General features: G+C 36.2%; 1 protein-coding gene across 2 annotated transcripts in view; it reads right to left on the reverse strand.

Moving 5' to 3' along the window:
- Window positions 1-8604: 8604 nt before the first annotated feature.
- The window catches only part of LOC118198478 (proton-coupled zinc antiporter SLC30A1-like), a 94475-nt gene continuing 86969 nt past the window's right edge, over window positions 8605-16110 (reverse strand). For both annotated transcript variants that reach the window (XM_085811833.1, XM_085811834.1), the window contains one exon: window positions 8605-8903. In XM_085811833.1, the coding sequence (XP_085667959.1) occupies window positions 8694-8903 (210 nt within the window). In that variant the 3' untranslated portion in view covers window positions 8605-8693. The remainder of the gene's footprint in view (window positions 8904-16110) is intronic.

Raw genomic sequence — 16110 nt, forward strand, 5'->3', positions numbered from 1 at the left:
CATGACAAGTCTATTTAACATTGAGTAAATGGCCTATCTCGCTAGAATGGGTGAGATATCGCCAAGTTGGCAATGGTTTTTATCATTTTTTTGGTTAATTTAAAGTCATCCGGAAAGAAACTAAATTCATGGACTGTTTCAAGGACAACATCCTATATTTATATATAATAATTTTACTATTTATGATGAAGACAATACACTAGTACTTTACTTTTAGTGATTGAGTAAATAAATCTGACATGGCAATGGATGACATTAATTTTATTTTAAGCTTGTTTTTTGTAGTAGAGTTTGGGACAAAGAGTAGTACAGTAGAGCAAAGAAATTTCAAAATTGTCTTGACACTGCTCTATTACATTAATGTACTTCAGTTGAAATTACTATCCTAGGATTTCAGATATAATCACAATTGTATAAAACATTTTGATAAAAATGCGACCAATATCTGTTGTGCAGCCCACCAGCGGCGCCGAGTGGTGAAAGCCGCTGAACACTGTTAGTTCGGTCCGGGGTTCGAATCCTGGCGAACGGGCTGGCTGCATTTGTGTTTCCGTGGTTTTCCCCATGTGTAACCTGAATACTAGCAAGTTTCTCTTAAAAAGACCTCCACGGGGCATCCCTCCCTCTCTGTGTGGTGCCTAAGGGCGGAGCACGTAATAAGTAAAAAAAAAATATGTGTTGTGCAACTTTTAGAGAATAACTATCTTAATTTTTACAAGTTTTTCAACCGCATGTACACATATCTTTAAATTTCATTCAATCCTTTCTTAAAGACATTTTTGGTTTCAGAGATATAGAAAAACCTCATTCTTTTGTAGGGTTTATATTTATTTTAACTAACATTTATTTTAAGTTTAAACTATCTTTCCTGTAGTTTATTTATTTTAAGTTTAAGCCTTACTTTTCCCTGGAATTGCCAATGCCAGAGTATGTATATTTTAGTAGAACGCGCAAAGTATTCAAAAATGTCAGCGGAAGTAATCTGAGTTAAATAGAAGGGAAACGAGTTCGAAAGTGTGCTTTCTTGCTTCACGAGCGTGGAGGTGGCTAGTTAGAAATTGAAAAACCACGCGTTTCGGCCTGTGTGCTTGCCTCGGTAGATAGTTAAATCTTTCAACGTAATATTCAGAAGTTTGCTGAATTGTCAGCGGCATCTTAGAACGCGGTTAGGTTAGTTACGTTTTAGAGAGCCTCGTAGGTAGTCACTTGTTATTATTCATTTTTAGTTTCTTATTTTTATTTTACCGCCGGGTCGGCGTAGTTTGTGAGCGTCAAGAGCACGCATCTGTAATTTCTAAAGTTGAATAAAAAGGGATTTAAACCCTTCTCAAGACTTTGTGTAATTTCCAGTTCATAGCAGTCACCACTATTGTTGCGTGCAAGTTGGGAGCGCGCAACATTACACTGGCGCCCGAACACTTGTCGAACTGAAATGGACGAAAATTGGATGGAAGCTGCTGGAAAACAAGAAGAAATGGCAAGCCAATTGGAAGGATTTGGATACCTGGTCCAGACGATGAGAGCGTCAATCAAGCCAAACGTCAATTTCGACGGAAAAAATTCAGTGGCGATATTTCTAGAAGGCATCGAAAATCACTTCCAGCTCTACCCTGTGCCTGAAAGACAAAAAGTTGCCATCGCAACATCTGCACTAAGAGGACAGGCCTCGCTATGGTGGAAGAATATAGGCAAATTTTTATTAGGGGAATTCGGAGGCCAGACATATACATTTGAAAATTTCAAAAAATCTTTATTAAAGGCCTTCCCCATAGTAAAAGATCGAGCAAAGCTAGAAGCCGAACTGTATAGTTTTTATCAACGGAATATAGAAGAGTTGACGGACTTTATTCTGCGAAAAATTTAGCTGACGGATAGGCTGTATGGGAAGAAACCCGACGCGAAGATTATTGAAATAATCTTACCGAGATTACTACCTGCTGTTCAAGATTACTTCGAAATTAGAAACCCAAGCACATTGCAGGAGATCTTCGAATTGGCGGTCAAGTTCCAAAATCGCAGAATAGCGGAAAAAGCTAGAGGGGCATCGTATTCTCAAAGTATCCGAAGGCAATCTTCAAATGAGCAGACCAGAAATGCAAACCGCTCTTATGGGGGAAAGAGCTATCAAGCTAACTCATCGAAGGTCAAGACCCAAAGAGGAAATTTGAAAACAACCGTCCGCGTACCCAGAAGGCAGAAGTTGAAAGGAAAGCTTTAAACGAGTAGAGGGGCCTGTAAACGCGAGGGTCCAGACACCGGAAGTTTTGAAAAAACCCTCAAGAAGATACTTAAATACGGTCATCGTAAAAAACTCACAATTACCAATTATACAAGTCTTGGTTGGCGATGTACCAGTAGAAGCCCTCATCGATACAGGAGCAGAAGGATATTTTATGAGTGATATTTTTTAAGAAGAATTTTAATAGGTTACGATTATTTAAAAATAAAAACACAGAAATGATAGCAGCACAGGGCCAAACTTGTCAATGTATCAGAAAACTATCTTTAAAAATACAGGTTCAAAATGAAAGCCTTAAATTATTAATTTTTGTAGTAAAAAATTGCAAAGTCCACTTATTTTAGGTTTTTAAAAGCCGCGAAGGCCAAACTGAATTTTCAGGAAAGTTCTATCGTGCTGGAGATGGATCGGAGGGTGCTGGAACCAGTGGAACAACCGCAAGTCGACCTTAGCCATTTGAATGACCATGAAAGCCAAGTCATCCAGCAAGTGGTGAGTAATTTTTCTAACTTGTTTTCAGACAAGCCTGGTAGTTGTCAAATAGTTACACATCAGATACAGTTAACTGCCGGAAAACCTTGTAGGACTAAACCATATCGTTATGATAAACAAAACGATGTAATCATCGAAGAACATACTCACGAAATGTTAAAGAATAAAATAATAACACCCATAAATAGTGAGTACGCGAGTCCAGTCGTACTATTTAGGAAAAAGAACGAGTTTCCCCCTTCGGATAAAAGGGCTTGGAGGTTTGCTATCGATTACAGGAAACTTAATAGTGTTACTAAATTCCCAGTTTACCCTTTGCCGGTTATAGAGGAAATTATTAGAAAGATTAAATCTACAAGATACATGACTACGTTGGACTTAACGTCTGGCTACTATCAAACTTTCGGGCTATGAGACCCGAAGACATACATAAAACCGCATTTATAACAAAATCGGGCACTTACGTATTTTTACGCATGCCCTTTGGGTTGTGAGGGGCCCCGTCAACATTCCAGAGAGCTATGGACATTGTTCTAAAGCCTGTCCTAGGAAAATCGACTTTAATCTATCTAGATGATATAATTATAACGAGTAGTACGTTGGAACAACATATTAAAGACCTAGAAGGAGTTTTTAAATTATTAAAAGAGGCCGGTCTTACAATTAACGTCTCAAAATGCAAGTTCGCAACTAAAGAACTTAAATATCTGGGTTATAAAATTTCGCAAAAGGGTATAGAAACTCAAGATTCAAAAATAAGAGCCATCAAGAATTTCCCACCTCCCAACACCGCCAAGAAACTTTCTTCTTTCCTTGGGTTATGTTCTTATTATCGGTCATTCATAAAAGATTTTGCTAATATTGTTGAATCCTTGTTAGTAATTAAAAGAAAGAAAAGTAAATTGACGTGGACAGCGGAAGCAAATACCGCATTTGAAAGGTTAAAAGAAGCGCTCATCAATGCCCCTGTTCTGAAATTCCCGGAGGGGGACGAAAACCTGGAAATTGCAGCAGATGCGTCGGACTATGCTGTACGTGCTGTTCTCATGCAAAATGGCCATCCTTTGGCATTTTTTAGTAAAACGTTGAACCCTACACAAAGGAATTATACAGCTACAGAGAGAGAAACATTAGCCGTATTAATGGCTGTACACAAATTTCGAGTTTATTTCGGCAAAGCGCCAGTAACAGTCTTTTCGGTTCATGCGGCTGTTGGTAGACATTACTCAGGGAAAAACCTAACGCCGAGGTTAATAAGATGGGCTTTAAAACTTCAAGAATATAATCTCATAATTAAATATAAATCGGGTAAGGAAAACAATGTAGCTGACGCACTTTCTCGTATAAAACTGGACGATGAAGGAAATGAACTCAAATGCGCTGTGTTGACTTCAAAAATTTTAGATACTAGAGAAACAATTATTGCTGAATTGAAAGCTGATCCTGAATTTGGAAGTGTCTATGCATATTTGAAAGACCCCGAAAGCTTTGAGCACACAGATATCGATGCGATAAGAAATAGAGCAGAAAACTATGAAATAATAGATAATTTATTATTTTATACGAAAACAACAAACGAAAATCTCGAGTACAAACCAGTCATCCCAGCCTCGCTTCGATTAAGCATTTTGAAGGAATTACACGACGCGAAAACAGCGGGTCATTTAGCGGTCAGAAAGACTTTAAAAAGGGTACGTGAGGCGGTATATTTCCCGCAATTATACAAAATAGTAACTGCGTGTGTCAGGTCCTGCAATCAATGTCAGTTAATAAATGATATCAATTACAGCTCGGCCGGGTACTTAAAAATAGCATTCGCGCTACATTTCCGAATGAAATTTTAGGCATAGATCTTCTTGGTCCTTTCCCCCAGAGTGAGTTAAATAAAAATCGTTTTCTTTTAGTAATTGTAGATCATTTTACAAAATAGACAGAAATTGTTCCACTTAAACGCGCGTCAGCCAAAACAGTCGTAGATACACAGATACATTTTAAAATACGGTGCACCGATAAAAGTCATTAGCGATAACGGTAAACAATTCGTTAGCCAAATATTTGAAAACATTTGCATTTGACTTAACATACGCCATATCAAAATGGTTTCGTATAGACCACAGGCAAACACAGCAGAAAGAGTTAATAAAAATATTGTAAAAATAATTCGAAGTTATGTTAGCACACATCACAAGCGCTGGGATGGCTACATAAATGTGTTAGCTTATGCTTTAAGAACGGCACATCATGATACTACGGGAAAAACTCCAGCAGAATTATTTTTAGGACGGAAGTTAATTACGCCATTAGATAAATTATTCTTTGTGCAACAAAGAGAGCAAGAATTTAAACAAAAAGATGTGCAAAAACTCATTGACCAGGGGGTTAAAAGCTCGGATACGGCAAGAAATAGACAAAAATTATACTATGATAGAAAACGCCGTGAAGCAGATTTTAAAGTTGGGGATAAAGTGTTGAAGCGGAAATTTTCTTTATCAAGTGCCCCAGACAATTTTACTGCAAAGTTAGCTCCAAAATTTGAAGGCCCCTATGTAATTCAGGAAATCAAGGGAGTCGTATTGTACCTTAAGAACGAGAGAGGGGAAATCTGTAAAGAAAGTCCCGACCAGGTGAAAAAATATTATAATCAAAATGATTTTGAAATCCTTAAAAGTTTCTTGCAGGACTCAAGCGTAAAAGAAGTAGAAGGTCCAGAAGTAACGTCACCCGCTCCACCACCCAAGAAGCAGAGAAATGAAGAGAAACCTAGCCCTGCTACAAGTCATGCGACGGTACCGAAAAGAAGAAATGAAAACGTTCAGACTCCAGCATTTAAGAAATACAAGAAAGCAACGCCGCCGCGTAAAGAAGCTTTGGTAAAGAGGAAAACACTACTTACAACGTATCGCAGTAGAAATTCTGCATCGAGGAAAACGCTTCCAGGGCCAGAGTGTCAGGTGCAAACAAGGCCGCCGTTCCCGAGAACGAAAAGACAGCAGGAGGAACGAAAAGACCACCACCAACAGAAATTCAAGCATGATTCCAGACCGGAGGACGCCAAGACCAGCCGTCCAAGGGCAAAACGGAAAAGACAGCAACCCGACGACTACCACTCCAAGAGGCCAGCATGCAGAGGGCGAAAAAGAAATATCAACATGGACGACACTCGAAGGACACAAAGGAGACGACTAACGTCGATGAATTCCATATCGTGGGAGCAGTTCTGCCAGAAGAGGATGTCGGAGTTCCAATCATCGAAAACTCAAAGATAAGTTAAAATCTTCTATAAAATTTTTTTCTTTTGTTCCGAAATGTTATGCGTAAATACGAAGTTCTATGTTTTGACGGAAGTCAATTTGTCTCGGTTGAGACTTAGTTTTGTTTTACTTTATTTAGCTAAGGCAAAAGTATTATTTTCTTTAAGTATAAAATCTAAGAACAAGCAGTTTCTGTTGGTCGAAAGACTAATTCTGCTACGGTAAAGCCAAAATTTGGCCAAAGATAAAAATAACTTCGTATTCTTGTATTAATAAGAAATTTAGTTTCAGTGCCGCCAGCTTGGCGAAGAATGCGTAAAGTAAAAATTTATTTTTCTCTTATTCATTTTATGGCAAATGGTAAAAATCATATGGATTAGAATTTTGTAAATATACGTAAGTACTTGAAAGTTATGTAAAAGTAGAATTTAGTCTAGAAGCATAAAATTTTAGATGCTAAAAGTAAATGCTCAAAAGAAATGAATTCAAATTTAAGTATTAAACTGTAGATAAAATCATGCTTTAGAGCGAAAGCCTGCATGTCTAAAGATGAATGAGGAGGAATTTAGAATGAATGTGTTTTGTAGGGTTCTCCACCTACACTTGAATTTTAAGAATGTTAAAATAGCTCATCGAGTTTTACAATGTCGAGTAAGGTGTGTCTATTTGGTCGTTGAATTCTAACAAACCATTCTGGTTAGGGAAAGTGTTGCAATACTAAAACACGAATATTCCCGTTTGACACCACACATGGTGGAGAGCCAGGGTAAAGTTAAATTCATGTTTGAATACTTGAATGAATGTGAATTAAGCAGTAACTAAGGAAAATAAATCGATCAAAAACAAAAACTTATTCAGTGTCAAGAAAGTGTAAATTATAATGTATGTAGAAAGATACTGATACTTATTCCTTCCAGATGCTGGAAGGAAGCGAACAGATTGATTGCTGAAGTCCAGGAAAGGTTGCTGTAAGAAGAGAGGGTTAAATAAGTATCTACAGAAATTTATTCTACCTTTTGTGAGAAAACAGTTTTTTTTATGTAAACGAGACTCTTAAATTTTAGTTCAGAATTGTGGAAACTCTTCAACAGGTCGTTTTTAGGACCTGCTTCCAAGTTTACCAAATTCTGGCAGCGGCAAATGTAGGGTTTATATTTATTTTAACTAACATTTATTTTAAGTTTAAACTATCTTTCCTGTCAAGCCTTACTTTACCCTGGAATTGCCAATGCCAGAGTATGTAAATTTTAGTGGAGGTCCACGAGCGTGCATGTGGCTAGTTAGAAATTGAAGAACCACGCGTTTCGGTCTGTGTGCTTGCCTCGGTAGATAGTTAAATCTTTCAACGTAATATTCAGAAGTTTGCTGAATTGTCAGCGGTATCGTAGAACGCGGTTAGGTTAGTTACGTTTTAGAGAGCCTCGTAGGTAGTCACTTGTTATTATTCATTTTTAGTTTCTTATTTTTATTTTACCGCCGGGTCGGCGTAGTTAGTGAGCGTCAAGAGCACGCATCTGTAATTTCTTAAGTTGAATAAAAAGGGATTTAAACCCTTCTCAAGACTCTGTGTAATTTCCAGTTCATAGCAGTCACCACTATTGTTGCGTGCAGGTTGGGAGCACGCAACATTACACTTTATTAAACTGTTTTCTCTGTGACTTTACAGATAAATTCAGTTCTTCTTCAAGAGAATAATGGCATTACATCTAAATTATAGTAGTCAATGTTATTCAGAAAAATGTTTCTTAGATATATCGGATTTGTCCAGTTATATTTCTATTTATCAAGAAGATATAAAATCGTATTTTTGAGGAAATATCATAATAAAAACTGAATTTTTATAATGATATAGATGAGGGATGAATTAGCGCACACCTGTGTAACATTCACACTCATTCGACATGTTTGTTTAGTTACAGTCTTACAGCAGGTATAGGATGGGACTTTCGGGGAATTTCCCCAAGGCGCTGATGGTATTAATCATAATTGCGGGATTCATGCAACGAAAAGCAATAAAGTGTCTGAAAAAAAGATTTAATGAAGCTAAAATATTAAATCCAATAAATAAATCAATAAAAAAATTTTCATGTCCCGTAACCCCGATGATTTTATAAGGATGTTGACACATTTATGATAATAGACTACTATTTATTTAGATTTTCTCCTCTGAAGCATCTTGATGAAGGTTGAATTCTTCATTGTATAAACGAAATTTCAAAAAGGTGCTGAGCACACCTTGGTTTTAGCTAACAATGGGCAAGTTGCAAAAAAGCGTGCCGACACCTTTGTTCAAGACTACGACTGTTCACTTAGATCTTCACATGACTCCTGGTGTTGCATTCTTCATGGACTAAACTAAACTTCATAAGGTGACCAGGTACTCCGTGTGTTGGTGAGCAGCGGCCATCTTGCACAGAGGTGCCTACATCTTTGTGTAAATTGCACCGGTCAAACAGCTCCATCCGACCATGCCTAAGAGCCATCTTACATAGTAGGTAACAAATCATTTAATAGCAGTTTATACCCAAACTAAAAAATCTGAATCTCCTTGAAACCAGTTCGTAAAATCTGATTATGTACCCGAGAAAAACAACTGCAAAGTAAGATTAAAATACACATGAGTAAAAAAAGTAATAAAAATTTATTTACAAAATAATTCATTCATTTGAGCAAATAGCTGCTTCTCTGAAGCTAATAAACAATATTTTTCATCATACAGCAGTTTCTAGTGCAGTGGGGAAACTGCTGAAATCGTATTGGGGAGGATTCGGGATTCGGCACTTTTGACTAGGGTTGCAACGAAATCGAATATTTTGTTTCGATTTCTCATTAAGTGGGCCACAGCAGGTAAGTGCCCCACAGTTATTATTGGAAGAACATTGCAGAATACACTCCAGCTTCGTTTTTTCCGACCAGGTACTCTGGAAAAAACAAATTCTATTTAAAATTGAATTTTGAAATTGAGGAATAATATAAAAAACAATCACCAACAAGTTAACACAAAAATACAGGCGGTTGTTAAAGGTTACTCAGAAGACTGCAGTTAAAAGAGCTGGTTCTGTCAAATGAGCGGTTAAAATATTAAACCTCATTTCTAGCGAAAATTATGTAGTAAAATCTTTCCTCTTTTATGCTTGAGATATGTCTGGAATTCTGAGATTTATGTTCATCTATTTTCTAAAAGCAAGTAAGAACAAATTAATGTTAAATATACAAAAGTAATTAAATCACAGTTTAAAAGAATAGCAATGAATACAAATAGAAGTAGTATAGATTAGAAATGAATACAAACATCAATGCAATATTCAAAAAGAATAGTGTTGCGTTATTTTCTCTCTTTCGTTCGTTACGGGGTTCGTGAGGATTTGGAGTGAATAACGACGACACTACTAGATGAAGTATCGAAACACACTTTTATTTAGCCAATATTAATCAGGACAGCTCCAAAATCACGTTTACAGTCGTCGAAGAGCTACTATAAACACGCTGACACAATCAGCGACACAGCCTCCAGGTTATCAGGGTCTATAACGATGGAAACAGCTTCACTGCAAAGCATCAGAGTACAGCTCCCGACTCTGCTCGGCCGTTCTCGGAAATATACGCACTCTCGAGACTCTCCACGTTATAACTGGAGAGGCACTCGACAATACACTACAGTTCCCGACTCCTCAGTTCAGTCGTTCCCGAAGCTCAAGACACTCTCTCGATGATGCATTTACCGCAATACGCTAAGACACACTTTCGGTGCACTCGACGACCCACTCGGCACTCGCTGACCGACTGTCAACTCGATTGACTTCGCATGGACTGATTAACTCTCCACGCACCAGCAGGGTTTATATAGCTTCTGGCTTATGATCGAGAACATTCTGAGCTAAACCAGTAAGAAATTAGTTAACGATCCTAATTCCAATCCAAATTTGCCTTCGGCCTTTAAAGAAATTATGTTTTAGTTCTGGTTTTGCGAACAGATGGCGCCACTTGCTTATTCTTGTCCAGGCTTTCTTGTCTTGTCTAATCATTATTTCCTATCTTGTTCATTTGCGGTTTTGCAGCTGGGGATGGTGGTTCGGTAAAACCATCGAAACTAGTCCTGTGAAAACTTTGTAAATATAACGCTGATTTTTGTTGTTTGATTTCTGAATCAGTAAGAATTCGTTCCAGAAGATTCTCCATCCGTCTATGGCTATCGCAAATTTTGTCGCCAAATATCACCAACCGGCCGATTTATCGCCAAATGTGACAACCCTGCCTTTCCTTGCCATTTTATGGCAACCCTAACTTGCTTTGCGGGGAAGCTATCTTACTGCGCCTGGACATTTCGTAACATTGCCCCCTCCCAAGGACTGCAGGTCCCGGGCAGTACAACCCTTGGTCAGAAGCCAAATTCGATACAAACAAAAGGCAATAAAACAAACAAATAACATAACTAAAGAAACAAATATTTACACTCGGTACAAGTTATCACATAACAATTTCAAATTATGCAAGTTAAAGTTCAGAATGAATTTCAGTGTCAGTCTATTCATTAAGTTAAACCCCGGTCAAATATTTTTCCACTGCATTTCTCAGATGTATTCCGGTTGTGCATATCACAGTGTGGAGATTTAGTTCTTTCAGACTTTTTATCCACAGGAAGATCTAAAACAGTTCGTTCACCACTCTGTGGTTCATTCGCAGTATGCGTACAGTTCACCTCGGTATTTTTAGCAGATGCTACATGCTTATTTACCTATATTTCCTGAAAGTTAGTTCCGATGTTTGCACCAGGGTCATGAGTAGAATCCGTCCCTTTACAAGCAGAAGTATCCAGGTTTAGAATCAAGTCCTTGTCTGCAAAACGCCCACCAGCGGCCGAGCGGTAAAGTCGCTGAACACTGGTAGTTCGGTCCGAGGTTCGAATCCCGCGAACGGGCTGGCTGCATGGGCGTTATCGTGGTTTTCCCCATGCGTAACGTGTATACGAGCCAGTTTCCCTTAGAACGTCCTCCACAAAGGCATCCCCCTCCCTTAAGGCAGATAGCCCTCGAGTGCTTTGCCGTAATATAATAAAACCAAACCAAACCTTGTGTGCAAAACTTGCACTATGAGGCACACATCGAGTTTGTGGAAGAGGGTGAATTTTCCTGCAATACTGGAGCGAACTGCTTAAGCTGCACATCAGCTTCTCCCATCTCTGCATCACATGCACTTTCAGATGGTTCAACAGTTACTGTCTGCGACTTCGTAACTTCACTATCAGTTTCGACGAACTTAACAGTCGCATTTTAACTTTCTTCCACTTGAGGCACTTGAGAATCAAAAGCTTCTTTCCCGTCTTTTATTTCTTCATGTTTTCGTTAATTCCCGTTAGATGCTTCACCCATCATTGCTTGATATTTCTAAGGCAGTTTGTTAGCTACTTCCTTCAGTTCTTCATCCTTTGATTCTTTAGAAGCCACTTCTCTCATTTTCACATAGACTATTATGGCTCTAGTTTCTTCTGTAAGCTCCACTTTCAGCTGTTGGAGTTACTCTCACACCTTTTCTTTGGGGGACATTTATTTCTTCTGGCCGGGCTTCCTTCTCTTCCAGTCTGGCTTTCATCACTTTCAGTGCGGCTTTCATCTCAGCCGTATCTCTTCATAACCGGCTTTCATCTCTTCTCGCCAAGCTTCGATCTCGGCTAAGAAGTCCATCAATGTCTTCGTTTCCTCTACCATGGCTTTTCTCTGCAGGCGGGTCACTGGCATTCACTCGCAAATCCCACTTCTAACACCAGTTGTTGCGCTATTTTCTCTCTTTTAGTACGTTTGTTACGGGGTTCGTGAGGATTTGGAGCCGATAACGACAACACTATTTGATGAAGTATCGAAACACACTTTATTTAGCCAATATTAATCAGGACAGCTCCAAAATCATGTTTACAGTCGTCAAAGAGCTACTATAAACAGGTCGACACAATCAGCGACACAGCCTCCAGATTATTAGGCTATAACGGTGGAGACAGCTTCATCGCAAAGCTTTAGAGTACAGCTCCTGACTCTGCTCCGTCGTTTTCGGAACTCCACGTACTCTCGAGACTCTCCACGTTACAACTTGCGAGGCACTCGACAGAACACTATAGTTCCCGACTCCTCAGTTCAGTCGTTCTCGGAGCTCTACACACTTTCTTGACGATGCAATTACCGCGATACGCTAAGAGACTCTTTCAGTGCACTCAACGACCCACTCAGCACTCGCTGACCGACTGTCAACTCGATCGACTTCGCACAGACTGACTAACTCTCTGCGCGCCAGCAAAGTTTATATAGCTTCTGGCTTATGTTCGAAAACATTCTGGGCTAAACCAGTGAGAATTCGTTCCAGAAGTTTCTCCATCCGTCTATTGCATATCGCCAATTTTGTCGCCAAATATCACCAAATGGGCGATTTCTTCCCAAATGTGACAACCCTGCCTTCTCTTGACATTTTATGGCAACCCTAAACCTGCTTTGCGGGGAAGCTATCTTACTGTTCCTGGACATTTCGTAACAATAGTAATGAATACAAATAGAATTAGTATAGAATAGTAAGGAATACCAAATATCAGTACAATATAATGAAATAGAATAGTAATGAAAACAAATAGTAATAAATACAAAAGAATAGTAATGAAAATCTGAAATGTTTCAGATTTTAAATTACGTCCAAAGGGGCGTTTTTTTTAACGTTTTGTGTGTTATCTTTATTTATTAAATGTTAAGTTCTTCGCACTTAAACCATAAAATTTAGTTCATTAGCAATGTGGCAAAATAATTTTAAAATGAGCATATCTTTAGAATTTCCTATACACAGTTCCGCGCCCGCTGGAGATAAAAAGATCCCCCCCCCCTCCTCGCTGTAGAGTGTTGCTATTGGTCGCTTTTAAATCGTTGAGTTTGTTACTCAAAAATTCGTTAAAGTTTTAGAAAATATGAAATCGATAATAAAACAAGTTCCAAACTTCAAATTTGGCCTTCCACATGCCCATATTCGTAGGAGGATTACGTCATTGAAAATTCGATGGCTCTATGTACCGTTGTTTTATCACAATGCGAGAAATATACATACAATTATGTAGATTTTTCATTATTTAATTTCTTCAAATATAATGCAGGACTCCAACGTTCTGTAGCAACAGTTTGAAAAGTGAACCGACATTTATAGGAGTCCGAAGCAAAATGCCAAACAGAAAGTAATAGTCCTTCGGGACTCAAATCCCTTTAGATTAAATACAAATAAATCTCAAAATTTCATCATTTTAGAGCTACGGAGATATATGTTCAGATAAAAATTATATTATTTAGTTTTAATTGATTTAGTCTTATTAATCTGATTTTTTTTTTTTTTTTTGTATCTATCTGTTCATCATTGAGAGAATAATAATAGAAAAAAATCTGATGTGTACACCACATGACTTCCTTGTATTGGAATATTAAATTATACGCATTTTTCCTTGCATTTCGTTTAAACTTATTGGATTGAATTAAATCTACTTAGCCGGCAGCGCATAAACCACAATAGAATAAATGCATTCTTTAAAATTTACTCTAGTATTTGTTTACCATAGCGACACTCTGGCGCTAGATTCACTTAACAGTATTAATAATTATATAACAGTTAACTTAAATAATAATTATATAACGGAAACTAAGTTAACTGTTATATAATCCAATAATTATACAAAAGTTAACATATATATTTCGTTCATATTATAACTCATAATGCACAAAATTTATATCATTTAAAGAATAGAATTATCTAATCGTTGCCACATGTTCTATTCAAACACTATAATAAAGCTAGAATGATGTATAAAAGAAATTAAGCAAAGAAAACAAAAAAGAAACAGTTTTTCACAGACGATTTAGTATTTCTCATTTAATTAATTCAGTTCTCACTTCGCGAGAAGGCAAAAATACATAAAATCTCAAAATATCTATATTAAAAATTACGAAGTAAATTTCAAGAACTTATTTCGGCGAAAAAATTCCAGAAAGAATTGAGCATGATTTAATTGGCAATAATAAATGAATGCGTTATCTTTGTTGTTGCGAAGCTACGTTTCTCTAGATTGGCAACAAATTCACTACTCTGCTGTTTCAAATGTAAACAAGCAATGGCCGCCATAAAAAAAATTGTTAGGCTTAGCGGCACTTGAACAACTTTCAAATTGTTGATAATCCTAAAAATATTGTATACAGATTTAGTGAAGGCATAAAAACCTTAACCGGAAGATAAGAACAACATAATTCAATACTTTTTAAAGCAAAAAATGTACAATTTACAAACATATAAGAGTAAAGAAACTGAGATCACTGAGCCGGGTAACAGAGTGGATATATATATAAATATATTTATATACGTTTGGTGCGGCCGATTGCAACCAAAATACGAGGTGCACATCTACATGTTATAGCAGTCCTATATACAAAATTTCAAGGTTCTGAGGCTACTCGTTTTTGAGTTATGCGAGATACGTACGTACACTGCTCAAAAAAAAAAAAAAAAAAAAAAAGGACAGTGCTATATCTCCCGTTCTACTGGGGCGATTCACGAAATTCAAATTGCGTTCTTCATGTCTCAAAAGCGCGACTTAGGATATTTATTAGATTTATATATAGCACTATTCTAACATAGGTATTTTGACACAAAATCGGACTTTTTCTGAAATAACATACCAATTTTTTTACATATTTCGATTCTACGACTCAAATTATGTCAGAATACCAAGTTTTGTAAAAATCGTACGAGTAGTTTTTAAAATATTAGCTCTCAAAATTTTAGCTCCTCAATGTTAATTGAATTTGGCAAATATTTATTTATATCTCTTTTTTTATTAACCTTTTTTGATTTTTCTCTCACATTTCGAAATTTAGGTTCATTCCAAATAACATTTACCCATTTTTTGTGTTTTATTTTTTAAATTTCTATTTTTAAATAATTTTTATAAATTTTTCGAAAAAAATTTTGAATTATAACCTATAAAAGTTTTACCATCATCTTAAAGTCGGTATATTTTTAAGCATATCTGCAAAAAATTAGACTTTTTTATTCAAAATTTTCTAAGATATACACAAATTTACATATTTTCGCGTTTTGAAATTTGACATCTTTTTTTTTGAGCGATAATAACGCCACATGTGGTGTATGGATTTTTGTTACACTGTATTGAAACAGCTATTTTTAACCTTAAATTTCAAGTAAAATTTTACGGAGAATTAATTATGACATTTTTTCCCTCAATGATGCGTAATAAATATTTATTAATACTATATGAAAAGCTATTTTTTTAAATAAATTTTTTAATATATAATTTTTTTTAAATTTCTCTCTCTCTCTCTCTCTTTTTTTTTTTTTTTTTTTTTTTTTTTTAAATAATAGTAAATTTTTACCTTCGGCGTTTTATCGTCTGCTACTTTACTTCGTTTAAATCGAATTGTCTAAAACTGAGAATTTTCGTTTGATGTTTATTTGAATTTTATGACATTAACTGCACAATTTATTTCTAAACAAACTGATGCTTTTAAAATGGCTGAAAGAGCGGCTGGTACTATCATCCATATTTTTAAAGCACAGTATATCTTTATAGAAACATAAGATTTAGAATAATCATTTTTATAAAAGCCAAATTATGATATAAACATACAACACACTAGAAACTGAATTAATGGAAGTTCAATGGTTATGTAGAAATGATCTGCAGCTACTTAATCGCTGGATAAGTCAGCAGATTCTGTGGACAAGTAAGAATAATTATATAAACGACACCCAACATTCTGAATTCAATTAACAACGAGGATACGATGTTTATTAAATGAATTCAAGAAGTTTTAAAACATAAAAAATCAACTCATTTTTTTATCCTAAAATGTATTTTTTTGTGCGTAGCGTATTTTCATTATTCTAATTTAAAATTCTAATAATTCTTAAAATTCTAATTTAGAATGTAATTGTCAAGAACTAAATCTTAATCATCAGTAATATAATAAGTAATTATTACGGTTATTAATAAATCCTTCTTATAAGGTAATTGCAAATATTTCAAAAAACTTTCTGTCTGAATGCAAATATTTTTAATTTTATATTAATCAAGATTGCACACGATATTATTTATTTGCACTT

This window comes from Stegodyphus dumicola, chromosome 2, assembly GCF_044657685.1.
Source record: "Stegodyphus dumicola isolate Sdum_Otavi_A_Nest chromosome 2, ASM4465768v1".
NCBI lineage: Eukaryota > Metazoa > Arthropoda > Arachnida > Araneae > Eresidae > Stegodyphus > Stegodyphus dumicola.